Source organism: Sus scrofa, chromosome 10 (genome assembly GCF_054392235.1).
Source record: "Sus scrofa isolate SSC_HxYL_T2T_F1_AM1 chromosome 10, Sscrofa_HxYL_maternal_Yorkshire_Landrace_v2.0, whole genome shotgun sequence".
In the NCBI taxonomy this organism is placed as follows: domain Eukaryota; kingdom Metazoa; phylum Chordata; class Mammalia; order Artiodactyla; family Suidae; genus Sus; species Sus scrofa.
In genome coordinates this window covers 90,369,537-90,384,425 of record NC_139392.1, presented here as the reverse complement: position 1 = coordinate 90,384,425, position 14,889 = coordinate 90,369,537, and the positions used below count along the sequence as shown (strand labels likewise).

Here is a 14,889-nt window from a genome sequence, read left to right as displayed (position 1 = left end):
TGCTGTGGCTCTGGTGTAGGCTGGTGGCGACAGCTCCAGTTAGACCCCTAGCCTGGGAACCTCCATATGCCGCAGGAGCAGTCCTAGAACAAGGCAAAAAGACAAAAACAAACAAACAAACAAAAAATCTCCTTCCCTTGAAGAAGTTACAGTTTATCTGTAGTATATATTTTTAATATTTCTGTACTATTCCTCAGGGGGCACAATTAGCATGAATTTTGCCTTATTTCCTGAAGACACACACAGGGTGCACACACACACATAAAAAAACAGCAAAAGACAATTGAATTGGACCCTCAATACAAAAAAAATCAGAGCCAGTTCCTCCCCCTAGGACATGTGCTATGGAGAACTGTGCTAACTTTTCCGCATCTGCACTCACAAGTAATTCAGAGAGAGGAAAATCGTTCTGAAGAAATTCCTGTCCTTCGAGCAGTCGCTTGTCCCTGTAGAAATGCTCACTCAACACTGAACAGGCTCAGTGCGGAGTTAAGCATTATTCTCATCTTTTGGAAGGAGGCTTAGAGCAGCACGAGGCAGCCTAGTTTTCTGGGATGTACCCCAGGACCCCAGCGGACTTGAAACAGTGCAGCGGCTTTGCTGATGCTGCGACAGGGATGCAGGGTCCCTTCCACCAGCCCCAGTGCCTGACATGAATGCCCCGTCCTGCCCTTTCGTGGTCTCAGAGGGGCTGGAAACGGAGAAACCTGCAACCTGCCGCTGACCCACAGCATGCGTTTTCTCCCTGAAGATCTGCCAGGTCCTTCCCCGACAGGTGCTAGGAGGCATCCAGAGAAGGTCAGTGAGAGCCCCAGGTGTGTCTCTGGAAGGATTTTGATTCAAGCGAAACAGGGCTGGTTTTGTGGTTGGTGCCAAGAGAGGTGGTATTCCGTGCAATCAGACTTAATAACAGAGCTGTCATCAAGTTCTTTCTCCAGCGCTCGCCTGGCTGGCGAGGGAGGGACTCGCTTGTCGGTTTAACACGTGCAGCAGGTGTGAAGCCCGCCGGTGCAGACTCGCTGAACCAAAATATGCAGCCCCTTAGCCCTGTATCTCCAGGTTCTCTCCATACTGAGTTCCATCCTCCCGTGTAGAACCGACTCTACTCCTGGCTGTTCATGATAAACCGTCCATGTGAGGTCTTTTAAAAATCCAATTATTGGGATTCCTGTTGTGGTTCAGCGGGTTAAGAACTCGACACAGTGTCCGTGAGGATGCAGGTTCGATCCCTGGCCTCGATCAGTGGGTTAAGGATCCCTCATTGCTGTGAACAGTGGTGTAGGTCGCAGATTCGACTCAGATCTGGCGTGGCGGTGGCCTAGGCCAGCAGCTACAGCTCCAATGCAACCCCTAGCCTGGGAACTCCCAAAATTCCCTCTTGCTTGGGGGAGGGTCAGTCTTTTGGGGTTTTCAGACCGTCAACTGATTAGACGGGGCCCACCCACATTAGGGAAGACAAACTGCTTCACTCAAAGGCCCTCACAGAAACATCCAGAAGCATGTCCACGTGAATATCCAGGCACTGCGGTCCAGCCAAGTTGGTGCAAAAAATTAACCATCACAGCCCCTGTGCTGGATTACAGCTGCATGTTTCCTGGCCTTCCCAGCTCCGCTCCCTCCCTGTAACCTGGAAAACGTTCCTGGTGAAGGGACAAGGACCAAGCCTCAGGTTGGGAAAGAGAACAGAGACGCAACCACCCCAAGGGAGGTGTTCCCAGGCGAGTGGAAGACAAAGCACACAGCCTGGAAACAGCGGGGCTTCCTGCTGAATCCTGCCTTCGACAGCCCCCTTCTCAATAGAAGTGGGGGTTGTATCACTTAGTGAATGTTCTAAATGCCGCTGCAGCGTTCACTTCAAAGTGCTTGATTTTATGTTAAGTGAATTTCATTTTATGTTATGTGATCTTTTAAAGAAAAGCAACCAACTTCCCCATATTTCAATAGCACGAATACAGCCCCTTGACCCTTAGGGTAACGAGGAATTTTAACGCTGTGACTAGTTACCAGTATGTGGGGGTGAAGACAGAGAGAAAATAAGTCAATAATATGGATACGTGTGTTTTCCGTTCAGCCTGGTCATCATGGCTATCTTTTTTTCCTTTTATTTATGTTGTGAAATTTTCCGTAACTTGTATTAAAAAAAAAAAAAAACCTTTGATTCCACCAGGCAAGATGTGATTGACTGCATGTAACAGAATAACCCGCTGCTCCATGGCCAATTTATACCATTCTTCACTTAATGAGAATTGAAAGCGCAGACAGGGGCCACCACTGATTGTTTTACCTGCCTGCTCTGTGTTGGCCTTTCTTCCTCTCCCCTCTCCTCCCTTTTCTTCTTTTTTCCTCCCCCTCTCTGCCCCCCTTTCTGAAAGTAGAACAAATAAATTCTTGGTCCCCAATTTTGCACAAGGTCCTGTAGATCTGCTCAAAATAGGTGAGCACCTTGCGCCATCTAGTGGAGACATGTATCAAAGAATTTCCTGGGAGTTCCCCTTGTGGCTCAGTGGTAACCAACCTGGCTAGTACCCAGGAGGAGGCGAGTTCAATCCCTGGCCTCGGTCAGTGGGTGCAGGATCTGGCGTTGCTGTGAGCTGTGGTGCAGGTCACAGACTCGGCTCAGTTCTTGTGTTTCTGTGGCTGTTGCGTAGGCCTGCAGCTGCAGCTCCAATTCGACCCCTGGGAACTTCCATATTATGCTGCACGTGAATTTTGCTCTAAAACGAAAAAAAAAGTATGTGAAGCAGAATTTGGCTGAAGGACCAAATAATTCTAAACATGCTTTAAACTGACACAAATGTCTAGTGGGGCGTTCAAGCACCCTGTTGCCCTCAAGACAAGTCTTTCTTTTTAGGCACAGTCCTGGGCAGAGCCTTGGCCTTCCTGACCTCAGCTGCACCTTGCAGTCCTTAAGGCAACAAAAACTCCCCCATAAACTCCCAAAGTGACTCCTGGTGGAGATCCACTGTATGGTTCTAGAACATTCCAAAGGGGGGGCCCTATTTTTAACATAAAGCAAGCTATTGTACACGTGCGTGCTTTTTCTTTTTTTTTTTTTTTTGGTTGCCCTAAAGGATATGGAGTTTCTGGGCCAGGGATCAGATCCAAGCCACAGATGCACCACAACTGAAGCAATGCCAGATCCTTACCCATTCTGCCAGGCTGGGCATCGAAACTGCATGCCAGCGCTCCGGAGACGCCATTGATCCCATTGCACCGCCGTGGGAACTCCTTTATTTTTATTTTCATTTTTATGCAGACGCACAGAGGTTGTGCTCACCTTGAATCATGGGCCGTAAACATGACCACAGATCCTGATTATGTGCAGACCAGTCTTAACGGTCAATGGGGAAGATGACAGTTATTCCTCGACCTTTAAATTGTTTTGTCAAAATGTCAAAGCTTTCTTACTGCAGGTTGAGAAAGCATAGGAACATTTTTAAATAGTAAAACAAGGGTGAGTTAAATACCCCTTAGGTTCCAACATCAGAAACACCGAGAACGAAAGCGTTTCATTTGTTGGTAAATACTTACCAATGCTAACTGCGCAGTGCGGGCCTTCCCTCCCGTCCTGTAACTCAGCGCACGAGGTGAGCGTCCTCTCTGGGATTCAGGGGGTTGCCTTACCTCCCTCTAAGTCTGGGTTGGCTTCCAAAGTCTTTCCTTCGAGCTTTCATCGCTGTGGAACCCGTCGAACACCACCTTTCAGTGCGCGTTTGGGGCACCGTCACTTTCTCTAAGAGACATTTTTTCCCATTGTGACCACTTTCCTCATTTAAGCCATCAGGTCACCTTCCTGGGAGTTCTCGGGCGGCGCATCGGACTGTCCGTATCCCCGAGGGCAGCTTTTCCTTCTACCTCTGTTTACACCTGCTCCCAGCAGTCTTGCTTTTCTTCCTTCCTTCCTTCTTTCCTTCTTTCTCTGTTTTAGGACTGCACTGCAGCATATGGAGGTTCCCAGGCTAGGGGTCGAATCCAAGTTACAGCTCCTGGCCTACACCACAGCCACAGCAACGCCAGATCCCAGCCACGTCTGTGACCTACACAGCAGCTCGTGGCAACACCAAGATCCTTAACCCACTAATCGAGGCCAGGGATCCACCCCATCTCCTCGCTGACGCGACGTTAGGTTCTTAACCCCCTGAGCCACAGTGGGAGCTCTGCTTTTCGTTTTCTTGCTGCACTCTCATCCTTTGGGTCGGTTCTCTCTTTCGATCATCCATGCGTAAAATGTCACCTGGGTGTATCCCTGGGAGACCAGAGGGAAACACACGTACACGCTTTGCTGTCTGTGTGTGAAACACATAACAGGTGCTCATCGGCCACTAAGGGAGAGAGCGGGAAAGAAGTGGTGACACTGACCACTGATTGTGAGGCGTCTGCTGTTTACAGAGTGGAATTTGTCTCCCTTGAATCTGGGGCGCCTGGAGATTTGCTTTGCCCGGTAAAATGCAGCCGAAGTGTGGCGGGGTGACTTGCAAGGCCGGGCCTTACCTGTCTGCAGCCTCCGCTGTAGGAATGCTCTAGAAAGCCTGCTGCCATGCAGGGAGAGGCACAGCAGAGGCCAGAGAGAGGAAAACCAAACTCCTCTGGTCGACAGCCCCAGCTGAGCTCCACCCAAAGCCAACACCACCAGCCAGCCGTGAGCTGAGCTGTTTCGCGTCCCGTCACCCAGCCGAGGCCCCGGTTGACTTCTGCCCCAGCCATTGGAATCCCGTCAAACCCACAGACCCGGGAGAGAGGTTACACCTGGTGTTGAAGCCCTGGAACATTCCAGGTCCTGTCCCCTGAGAAGGCAGTGATTCAGCCCCTCTCCACAGGCAGTTTGGCTCAATTTATGACCATCAGAGCCTGGTCCTGGCCCAGTGAATCCTTGCCCACCTGCAGGAAGTGTGCTCGCAAGCTCTCTGTCCTTGGGGTTAGTCCCAGAAAAGTCTGGTTCCACCCCTTGACCCTCCCTCTGCTCACGGCCTCTCCGGGGCCGTGTTGCTCTTGCTTATTCTGCGGCAGAGCCAGGCCACCGGCCCAGCTCCTTCCAGCAGATGCGTTCTCTTCCTGGACGCTGACTTCTCCGTTCATTCTGGTCTGGCATCTCCATGGAGCAACACTCCCCCTTGGGCCAAGAGAGTCCAATCTTGGATGGTTCATAAGCCATCGCAGCTTCTCATTTGTGAATTGCTCTTTTTTTTTTTTTTTTCTTTTGTCTTTTTGCCTTTTCTAGGACTGCTCCCGCGGCATATGGAGGTTCCCAGGCTAAGGGTCGAATCGGAGCTGTAGCCACCGGCCTACGCCACAGCAACTCGGGATCCGAGCCGTGTCTGCGACAGCTCACGGCAACACCGAGTCCTTAACCCACTGAGCAAGGCCCGGGATCGAACCCGCAACCTCATGGTTCCTAGTCAGATTTGTTAACCACTGAGCCGTGACGGGAACTCCTTGAATTGCTCTTTTCTTGACCTCTGTATAACATCATGCGCTCCTATGACACAGCTTTCAAACCTCTAATAGTCCTGACTACCTGCCATTGGCTTATCTCTAATTGATTAGAATCCCTTACAATAGTTCATTCGAAAGTGAATGCAACTTTCTAGCTAGAGTCTACACTGGAGACCGCGCTGAGCCGCTACTGCTTCTAGAATTTATTTTTCTCTATCAGGATGTTTTTGAGGGAGTTCCTGTTGTGGCTCAGTGGGTTAAAGACCTGATGTTGTCTCTGTGATGGTGCGGGTTTGATCCCTAACCTCGCTCAGTGGGTTAAGAATCTGGCATTGTTGTGGCTGTGGCTTAGATCACAGCTGCAGCTCCGATGCTGCCTCTGACCCTGGAACTTCCATATGCTGTAGGTGCAGCCATAAAAGGAAAAAAAGACAAGACGTGTTTGAATTCTCACGCTGTCCTCTGGAATAGCAGGCGTCCTTTCCAACAACCTGTCCTCTGAAATTTTGCCCAGTATTTCATTCAAGTTTACTTCAAGGGTATATATCACTTGAACAGGTTCCATGACTTAGCACGCTGCTTCTCACCCCAAAATTCATTCCTTCAAGTTACTGTCAATCTATTCATCAAAGCTTTTCTGCTTGGATTTGTCCAAACAACAGGTTCTGTAATTAAGCAGTTGAAAACGCATTCCGTTTTCATTTTCCGGCTCATCCATGATAAGCACATTCAAATCCGTCTGGGCTTATAAGAAATCTAGGTCTCCCGTGAGAAATACTGTGGTCAGAAGTGGAATTAGTTCCATCAAGCACTGTATAATCATGGATGCTTTAGGCAGGAAACGGCCCTTTGCCGTTCACCAGCTCCCCAATCAAGGGAAGCATTAGGCTATGATATACGGGCGTGCTGATGGATTATGTGTGAGTTAGCCCCTGGCTCTGCTGACAAATTAGCCTGACCAGGCTTGGGCCCTGCCTCTGCTTTAGACTCCGGCCAAGATCAGCAGGCACCTGCAGAGGGTGTGGCTTCTCCGGCTCCTGCTCCTCCAGAATGTCGTACTGTACTCTCCCAGCTTCCCGGGGTCGGCAGAGCCCGCTCTGCTGGCTGTGCACCCACCTCTGAGGACTTCAGAGCCCAGCTGTCCTCCTCTACCTCTCCCCCCCAGTGCATCCAGCCCCCCGTCCCAGAGTCCCCACCACCCAGCGTGCTTCCCACTTCTATCCTGCACCCCAGAATCTGGCCAGCCTGAGTCACCAATCCCCTTCCGCATGCATAGCTTTGTCAAATTGCCTCCTTTTTCAGGAGTTCCTGTTGTGGCTCAGTGGGTTAAGAACCCAGCTAGTATCTGTGAGGACGTGGGTTCAATCCCTGGCCTCACTCAATGGGTTAAGGATCCGGTATTGCTGTGAGCTGTGGTGTAGGTCGCAGATGTGGCTCGGATCTGGTGTTGATGTGACTGTGGTGTAGGCCGCTGGCAGCTGCAGCTCTAATTCAGCCCCTGGCCTGGGAACCTCCATACGCTGCAGCTACAGCCCTAAAAAGCTAAAAATAAATAAATAAATAAATAAATCACACTTAATTACCCTGATTAAGATGCATGACCATGAACTAGAAGGGGTTCCAGGCTGGACCTTCTCTGACTCTGGCACTGGAAAGAACTGATTTTCCGCCGACCTGCGTGAGGCTGCCCAGGGCCGGTGGGAACAGACCCTTTGCTCCGAACCAGAGGCGGTCCTGAAACGTCCTTGCTGAAGAGCGTGCCTTCGTGTCGCACAGCCACTCGCCCCCGTTTGCTTGTGACCTGGGCTCTCGGTTAAGGAACGCGGAGGGAAAAGCACAGCCTGTGAAGACGCCCTGCTCAGAAAACCATGGCATTTCTTCTCCCACTTTTCCTAAATCCCTCCTGCTTTCCCTTAAACCAAGGATTTTGTTTCCAGAAACTTTTCACGTCAGCGTTTTCCTCTCTATTTCTCAGGAAATGCCCTCACCAGGTCTTTCAAAGAGGATGACACTGATCTTGCAGTCTCTCTGGTTTTAAGATGAACAGAAATCAGCAAGAGGGAAACAAATAAACAAAACAGCCAAGCACATCCATTCAACCCTCATCGCCCTTCCAGCCCAGCGCCTGCCTCTGGCTCTGCTGTTTGAATAACCTCTGGGCATCTGATCTGCCCCCACTGCTTTAAGTTTGAACTCCAGGGCAAATATTTGTCCGGTTTCAGAACAAAGTTTGAGATGAAGTTGGTCTTTTTCAAAGCCAACCACAAGGCTCTCTTGTCCCCCGAACGTGGGACAGCAGAGGGACCCTGGGCTGGAGAGCTGGGCAGAGCCTCCGAGGACAATGAAGGGGCTCACGTGCTTTCTCCTCTGCTTTCTTCTTTCGGAAGCGCAGGGCTTCGAAATCCCCACCAATGGACTTTCAGAAGTAAGTACTTGCTGGGCCCCCGTGCATTCGCTTAGTAAAATACACAGCCTGTTACCTGCTTCTATGCAAAGGCTGTGTTCTGTGTGCACTGGAAATTCAGGATCAGATTCACCCGAGTAGAAGTGCCCACTGTTATAATGACGGAAATGCGTGTTTACCCTTTAAAGCATTAGTGGATTTTGCATGAGAATCAAATTCATGGGCCGGCCCCATCGTGTAGCACTTAATGTTCCAGCTGCTCCCTCCTTCTCTGAAAAAGGGGGCTAAAAATGGACCTAACCCAAAGAACAGTCATAAGAATTAAGGGACAGATGCAAACTACCCAGCATGTTGCACATTGGAGGAAGAACTTAATGAGTATTAGCTCTTATCATTATTATTGCAAAATATTAATATCACTCTTCTCCTTCAGTGTATCAGAAAAGTCATGTGCAAAACACTCTTGTTTTTCACACCGAGGTGAACAATGATTTCCCAATTAAGGGCACTTTAAATATTCCTGTTCGAGGGGAGACCTGGGTCAGTGGGTGGCGAGTGCAGGAATTATTCCTGGGAATCATCAGATCTTGCCCCCCTCCGACATAAAGAAAGTCTTGGGGTGAAAGTCGTGCAAGCGCTCTCGTGATGCCAGAGAAGCAGCATGAATTATGGGAGTATCCTAGATGCAGCGGGCCTGTGACCCTCACGGAGGGGATTGCCTGCAGACATGCCAGCGAACAGGAGGGCATATGTGCCAGGAAAACAAACAAACACCGCTCTGTCTGCCTAGACACTGTCTCATTTTCCAACACTTTAAAAACCACCAGCGTGTGCTGGAAACCTCACCGGTGGAGCCAGGCATCGCAGACTAGGGATCTAAACATGGTTGTGCTTTTTCAGTCGCTTCCTGATGGTTGATGGTGCCTGTTTATCTAATCAGACACTGCACAGCCCTGGAGATCTTCCCACGACTGCCCCCTGGGCACCTACCTGGTTACTGCATTCCGGGAGGCCGGACTTGCATTGCCACCGTTGGAGACAGCACCTTCCATTTACTCACCTCCGAGACCTAACTAGCAAACAGATATATTGAAGAAATCACTGTCACAGGCGTAGAAAACGAACAGGGCTACCCGAGAGCAAAGCAGGGAGGGATAAATTAGGGGTGTGGGGTTAGCAGACACACACGACTGTGTGTGAAATAGATAAACAACACAGACCCCCTGCACAGCACAGGGAACCATATGGGATATCTTGGAAAAGAAAGTATCTATATGCTATGTATGTATAACTGAGTCACTTCGCTGTACACCTGAAATATTGTAAATCAACTCCGCTTCAATTAAAAAGAAATCATTGTATGCCCAACTGACCTTGCCCGGAGAGATAGAAAATGAGACAAAATAATACCTACACTTGTCACTAGCTGCCTGTTTTTCTTCATAGAAATTAACCCCTGGGGAGTTCCCGTCATGGCTCAGTGGTTAACAAATCTGACTAGGAACCATGAGGTTGCCGGTTTGATCCCCAGCCTCGCTCAGTGGGTTAAGGATCTAGGGTTGCCGTGAGCTGTGGTGTAGGGTGCAGATGCAGCTCGGATCCTGTGTTGCTGTGGCTGTGGTGTAGGCCAGCGGCTACAGCTCCGATGAGACCCCTAGCCTGGGAACTTCCATATGCTGCAGGTGCAGCCCTAGAAAAGACAAAAAAAAAAAAAAAAAAAAAAAAAGAAGAAGAAGAAGAAGAAATTAACCCCCTGAATTCTTTTTTTAAGTTTGCAGAATATGGAGATCTTGCGGAACTGGCCCTGGGCAAATTTCACGTTGTGCCAGGAAACCGGAGGTCTCAGGTACAGTAAGCCACCCTCTGGAAAGGGAAAATACGTGAAAGCCCTCGTGACTGAGGACATAAGGAGAAAAGAATGAGATGGGTTCTGCTAGATCTTCTCCAGAGCTGATGGGTAACAGCAAAGAGGCCAGCGGTTCTGCGCCCAGGGGGAGGCCGTGTCCAGGTGACAGAAAGGGAAACTGCCCTGTGACTGTCCTTTACCCTCTGAAGTGTACCCATCAGCTTGGTCCCCTCCGAAAGACATGGTAAGGGGTTCCTGCTGTGGCACAACAGGTTTGATGCCTGGCCTGGCTCAGTGGGGTGAGAAGCCGGCATTGCCCCAGCTGTGGCATGTGTTGCAGCTATGGCTCGGATCTGATCCCTGGCCTGAGACCTGCATGTGCCCCAGGGCGGCCACAAAAGGGGGGGAAAAGATTACATGGCGATGTGTGTTCTTCACCATTTAAAATTACGGGATGTTCGACTGCCTCGTAAGGAGGAATTTCCTCTGAGAAGGAGAGGTTTTTCCCAGCAGCGGCAGGAGCCTTGCGCGGGAGCCACACACCCTCCCCCACCAGTCACAGTCATGGTCACGGTCACTGCCCTCTCGGGAAGGTGCCTAGAGACCACAGGGGGCCTGGCCACGCTGGCGGCTGCATCCCAGATGCCAGCAGCATAGACTAAAGTCCTTCAGGGGCCAGGAAGGGTTGGCCGCTCCCTAAAAAGCAAAAAAAAAAAAAGAAAACAAACTACTGTCACCAAAGGGGAGAGAAGGGATAAATCAGGAGTTTGGGATTAATAGATACACACACTCCTATGATAAAATAGACAAGCAACAAGGACGCACTGTATAGCACAGAGAACTATACTCGATGTTTTAAAATAACCTATAGGAGAAAAGAATCTGAAAAATATATTTATATAAGAAGGTATAAGAACAAAATGTATATACGTAAAACTGAATCACTTTGCCATACACCTGAAAGTAACACAACATTATAAATCAACTATATTTCGATTTTCAAGAAGTTTAAAAGAAGGCAACCACTGGCCTTCCTATGTCATATAACACCCCCTAAAACTGCAGTTCCCCCAAATCTAGCAAGTTAAGCCTATATTCACACACCTGAATTATTATTTTAAAATCCACCTGACGTTAAATGTTCAATCATCACTTTAAAGCCAGTCTATTTTCCATGCCGCCAGGACAGGCATCCCTCTGGGTAACTCTCTAGCTCAGTGGTTAGAATACAGAATTTTCCACCTGCCGGCTGCGGCGCCTGATGGGGGCTACACCAGGGAGGAGACGCATTTGAGTCCTGCCCCCTGGGGGTCTGTCTAAGGGAAGGGTCAGACGTGCCTTCCTGCTGTCCAGCTTTGACAGGGGGGCTACGCCGCTGTGAAAACACTTAATCAGGGAGTTCCTGTTGTGGCTCAATGGTAACCAACCCAACCAGTATCCATGAGGATGTGGGTTCGAGCCCCGGCCACACTCAGTGGGTTAAGGATCCGGCGTTGCTGTGAGCTGTGGTGCAGGTCACAGAGGCAGCTCGGATTTGAAACACTTAATCAGACAAATAGACAGCAGAAAGAGGCTATAGGCTTGCTATCAGCCTGAGTTTGGTCGAATCTTTTCTTTTAAAAGCATTGGGTTTAGCATTGTCTCAAAAAATAATGGGCCTGCCTCCAAAAAGTGACGAGGCATTTGTTCATAGAAACACAGTGGGAAAACTAGTACCCTGGAATAATTGCTATTTATGTCTTGGCTCCTGTGAATGAATTACATCTCAGTGTACAAGAAAAAAAATATATATGTGTATGTATTTTTGCCTGAGAGAAAAGAGTCTTTGTCATCAAGGTAATAAGTACCAGACTTTTGAAGAAAGCTTTTCCTACTTCCTTTCACAGAGAAGTGCTTCTGGAGAATCTGGAGAAATGATGGTAAGCTTACTTTGATTTGGTTAAAAATTGATGTCTGAATGACTTTTCTGTTACCTATTAGCCAGAAATCAATATGGTTGCCTCCTCTGTCTTCATCCCTGAGAGCGTTTACCTGACTTTCGAAACACCCTATTGCCCAATTCTGTTTGGAAGTATGTCCAAAATTCAGCTTGAAACGGTGCAGTGTGCATGCAGCCAGGAAGGATGTCCCCTGACAGCTGAAAATTGTCGCTTTTCTTTACTTGCGCAAGTTTTGCCAACAGCATAGGTTTCATCCAAGCCCGTGCATTTGTTCAAACAGGACCCCTAAAAACTCTAGAGGGTAAAGGAGTGAGTGTGGAGAAGGAACTCTCGGAGTTCCCTTTGTGGCTCAGCAGCGTAAGAACCCGGCTGATATCCACGAGTATTCGGGTTCGATCCCTGGCCTCGCTCAGTGGGTTGAGGATCCCGTGTGGCCACAAGCTGCAGCATAGGCTGCAGATGCAGCTTGGGTCTGGTGCTGCTGTGGCCGTGGTGTAGGCCGGCAGCTGTGGCTCCGATCCAGCCCCTAGCCTGGGAGCTTCCATAGGCTGCAGGTGCAGCCCTGGAAGGAAAAAAAGAAAAAAGGTAAGGAACTCTTCAACAAGACACGGCCCAACTCCCTACGATGTTCGGAGCGGTCCTTCCGGTGGCGAAAAAACACCCAAAGGAAGTGGTTTCATGGGCTTTCCGCTCTGAACCGACGGGAAGGTGGAGAAGCCCCGGGTGAAGGGGAAAAAAGACGAAGAGTGTAGCCTGGATTTTATCTTAGCTTGAGGTGATGCTGGATATTAACAAGATGAAAGGTTGACATTTGGAGGACAGAGTTTGGGCAAATGACATCTATGATTGAAATAAGCAAAACCTTTCAAAAAAAAAAAAAAAAAAAAAAGCCGAACCTCGTGAGTCCCATCGTTGTCATTGTCATCCTGAAGAAGCTGACGGTTTAGAGGAATCTCCTGCAAGACGTGTGTTTTCAGGCCTTTGAGCGCATGGACACCGTGACGCCTTACATCCGTAGAGCAGGTTTGGAAAGGGATCCAAAGCGACAGACCGTCGGTGGCATCAAATGCCCTTGGCGAGATAGTCTGCGTAGCTCACCCCGTCAGCATCCTCCGATTAGGTCTTAATTTGGGAAAGGACCAGAGGACTGGGAGAAGGTGAAATGACAACAGATGGGGTTGAAGAAGGCAGCTGGTGGCTGTGGCTTCCACCCCTCCCTGCCCCGGGCTGTGTCCTCCCTGAATATACAGCCTGGTCCCTGTCCAGCTCTGCAGTCCTGCAACCCTGCCTTCCCTTCAGCCTGGCATTAGAAGTTACTTCCTTCACTTTCATAATCCAATCTCACTTCCCCACAACCATTGTCTCCTCGTATTCTCATTTTTTAATTTAATTTAATTTTAATTTTTTATGACTACACCTGTGGCCTATGGAGTTTCCCAGGCTAGAGGTCAAATTGGAGCTGCAGTTGCCAGTCTACACCACAGCCACAGCAACACCAGATCTAAGCTGCGTCTGTGACCTACACCACAACTCATGGCAATGCTGGATCCTTAACCCACTGATCGAGGCCAGGGATCGAACCTGTAGCCTCACAGAGACAAAAAAGTGGGGTCCTTAACCTGCCGAGCCGCAACAGGAACTCCCTTATTCTAATATTTTATTTTATTTATTTATTTTTAGGGCCGCACCCGCAGCATATGGAGGTTCCCAGGCTAGGGGTTGAATCAGAACTGTAGCCGATGGTCTATGCCACAGCCACAGCAATGCCAGATCCTTAATCCACTGAGTGAGACCAGGGATCTAACCTATGTCCTCAGGGATGCTAGTCAGATTCGTTTCTGCTGAGCCATCATGGGAACTCCCTTATTTTAATATTTAAAACCATTATTAATAGATGCATAGCACTTGAATGGCATCTCAAGATATCTCCAAACAAAGGCAGGCTTCTTCCTGTAGGGTGTCCTTAGAAATCAAGATAGTGGAGTTCCCGTTGTGGCTCAGTGGTTAACGAATCCGACTAGGAACCTTGAGGTTGCGGGTTCGATGCCTGCCCTTGCTCAGTGGGTTAACGATCTGGCGTTGCCGTGAGCTGTGGTGTAGGTCGCAGATGCGGCTCGGATCCGGTGTTGCTGTGGCTCTGGCGTAGGCTGGCAGCCACAGCTCCGATTAGACCCCTAGCCTGGGAACCTCCATATGCCGGGGGAGCGGCCCAAGAAGTGGCAAAAAGACAAAAAAAAAAAAAAAAAGAAAGAAAGAAATCAGGATAGAGCTTAATAACCTTTGAGTTAGATGCTTCCCAGTGCCTTAGAAGTGTTTGTGATAAAACGGACTGCTGTTCTCATCAAATGCGCAGTGAAAGTCCAGAGTCATTTTCCTCCGAGTACAGTTGTATTTTCTTGCCAATTACAGGAAGGTGTGGATCAAGTCACTCTTTACAGCTATAAAGTTCAGTCTACTATTACGTCTCGAATGGCCAACACCGTCATCCAGACCAAAGTGGTGAACCACTCCCCAGAGCCTCAGGATGTTGTGTTTGATATTCAGATCCCCAAAGGAGCCTTCATCTCCAACTTCTCCATGTGAGTAACTCCTGTAGAGAACCGGAAATGGGAGTTCCCGTAGTGGCTCGGCGGGTTAAGAACCTGACCGGAGTCCATGAGGATGTGGCTTCCATCTCTGGCCTCGCTCAGCGGGTTAAGGATCCAGCGTTGCCGTGAGCCGTGGCATAGTTTGAAGATGCAGCTCGGATCCCGTGTGGCTCTGGCTGTGGTGTAGGCCAGCAGCTGCAGCTCTGTTTGGACCACTGGCCTGGGAACTTCCATATGCGGCAGGTGTGGCCCCAAAAAGAAAAAGAGAGAGAGAGAGAATGAGAAGCGGGATGTGCCCTGCTTACAGCATCAACCCCTCCCCCACTCCCCAAGGCAGAAGGACCTTCCAGGTCATGGGCTCCGGTGGGTCTCACTTTCTGAGCCGTGGACCCACTGGGTGTCGAGTCATCCTGGGGTAGGTCCCAATCTTGTGTTTCTGTTGAAAGTCACAGAATGTGTGAAGGATTTGCTTTGCTTCTTCTAATAAATTAAAGCAGCACCCTTAGGCCCATCTCTACGAGAACAAGCTCCCACTTTCTTGGGAAGAAAAAACTCTACGGAGTTGCCCTGGGTCACAGGGAGCCATCCATGAGTGCAGGGCAGGCAGGTCAGCCTCTGTCGCATGTTTCTTTATGGGGCAAAAATGCTGACAGCCGCTCATCCAACGCAATCGCTTGT

At 49.4% G+C, this 14,889-nt stretch overlaps 1 protein-coding gene across 2 annotated transcripts in view; it reads left to right on the top strand.

The window, feature by feature from the left end:
* Positions 1-7,665: 7,665 nt before the first annotated feature.
* The window catches only part of ITIH2 (inter-alpha-trypsin inhibitor heavy chain 2), a 37,100-nt gene continuing 29,876 nt past the window's right edge, over positions 7,666-14,889 (top strand). The window contains exons 1-4 of one of the 2 annotated variants that reach the window (XM_084978895.1): positions 7,666-7,858; positions 9,609-9,683; positions 11,570-11,602; positions 14,033-14,202. In XM_084978895.1, coding sequence (XP_084835021.1) covers positions 7,775-7,858; positions 9,609-9,683; positions 11,570-11,602; positions 14,033-14,202 — 362 coding nt within the window. In that variant the 5' untranslated portion in view covers positions 7,666-7,774. 2 annotated transcript variants of the gene reach the window in all.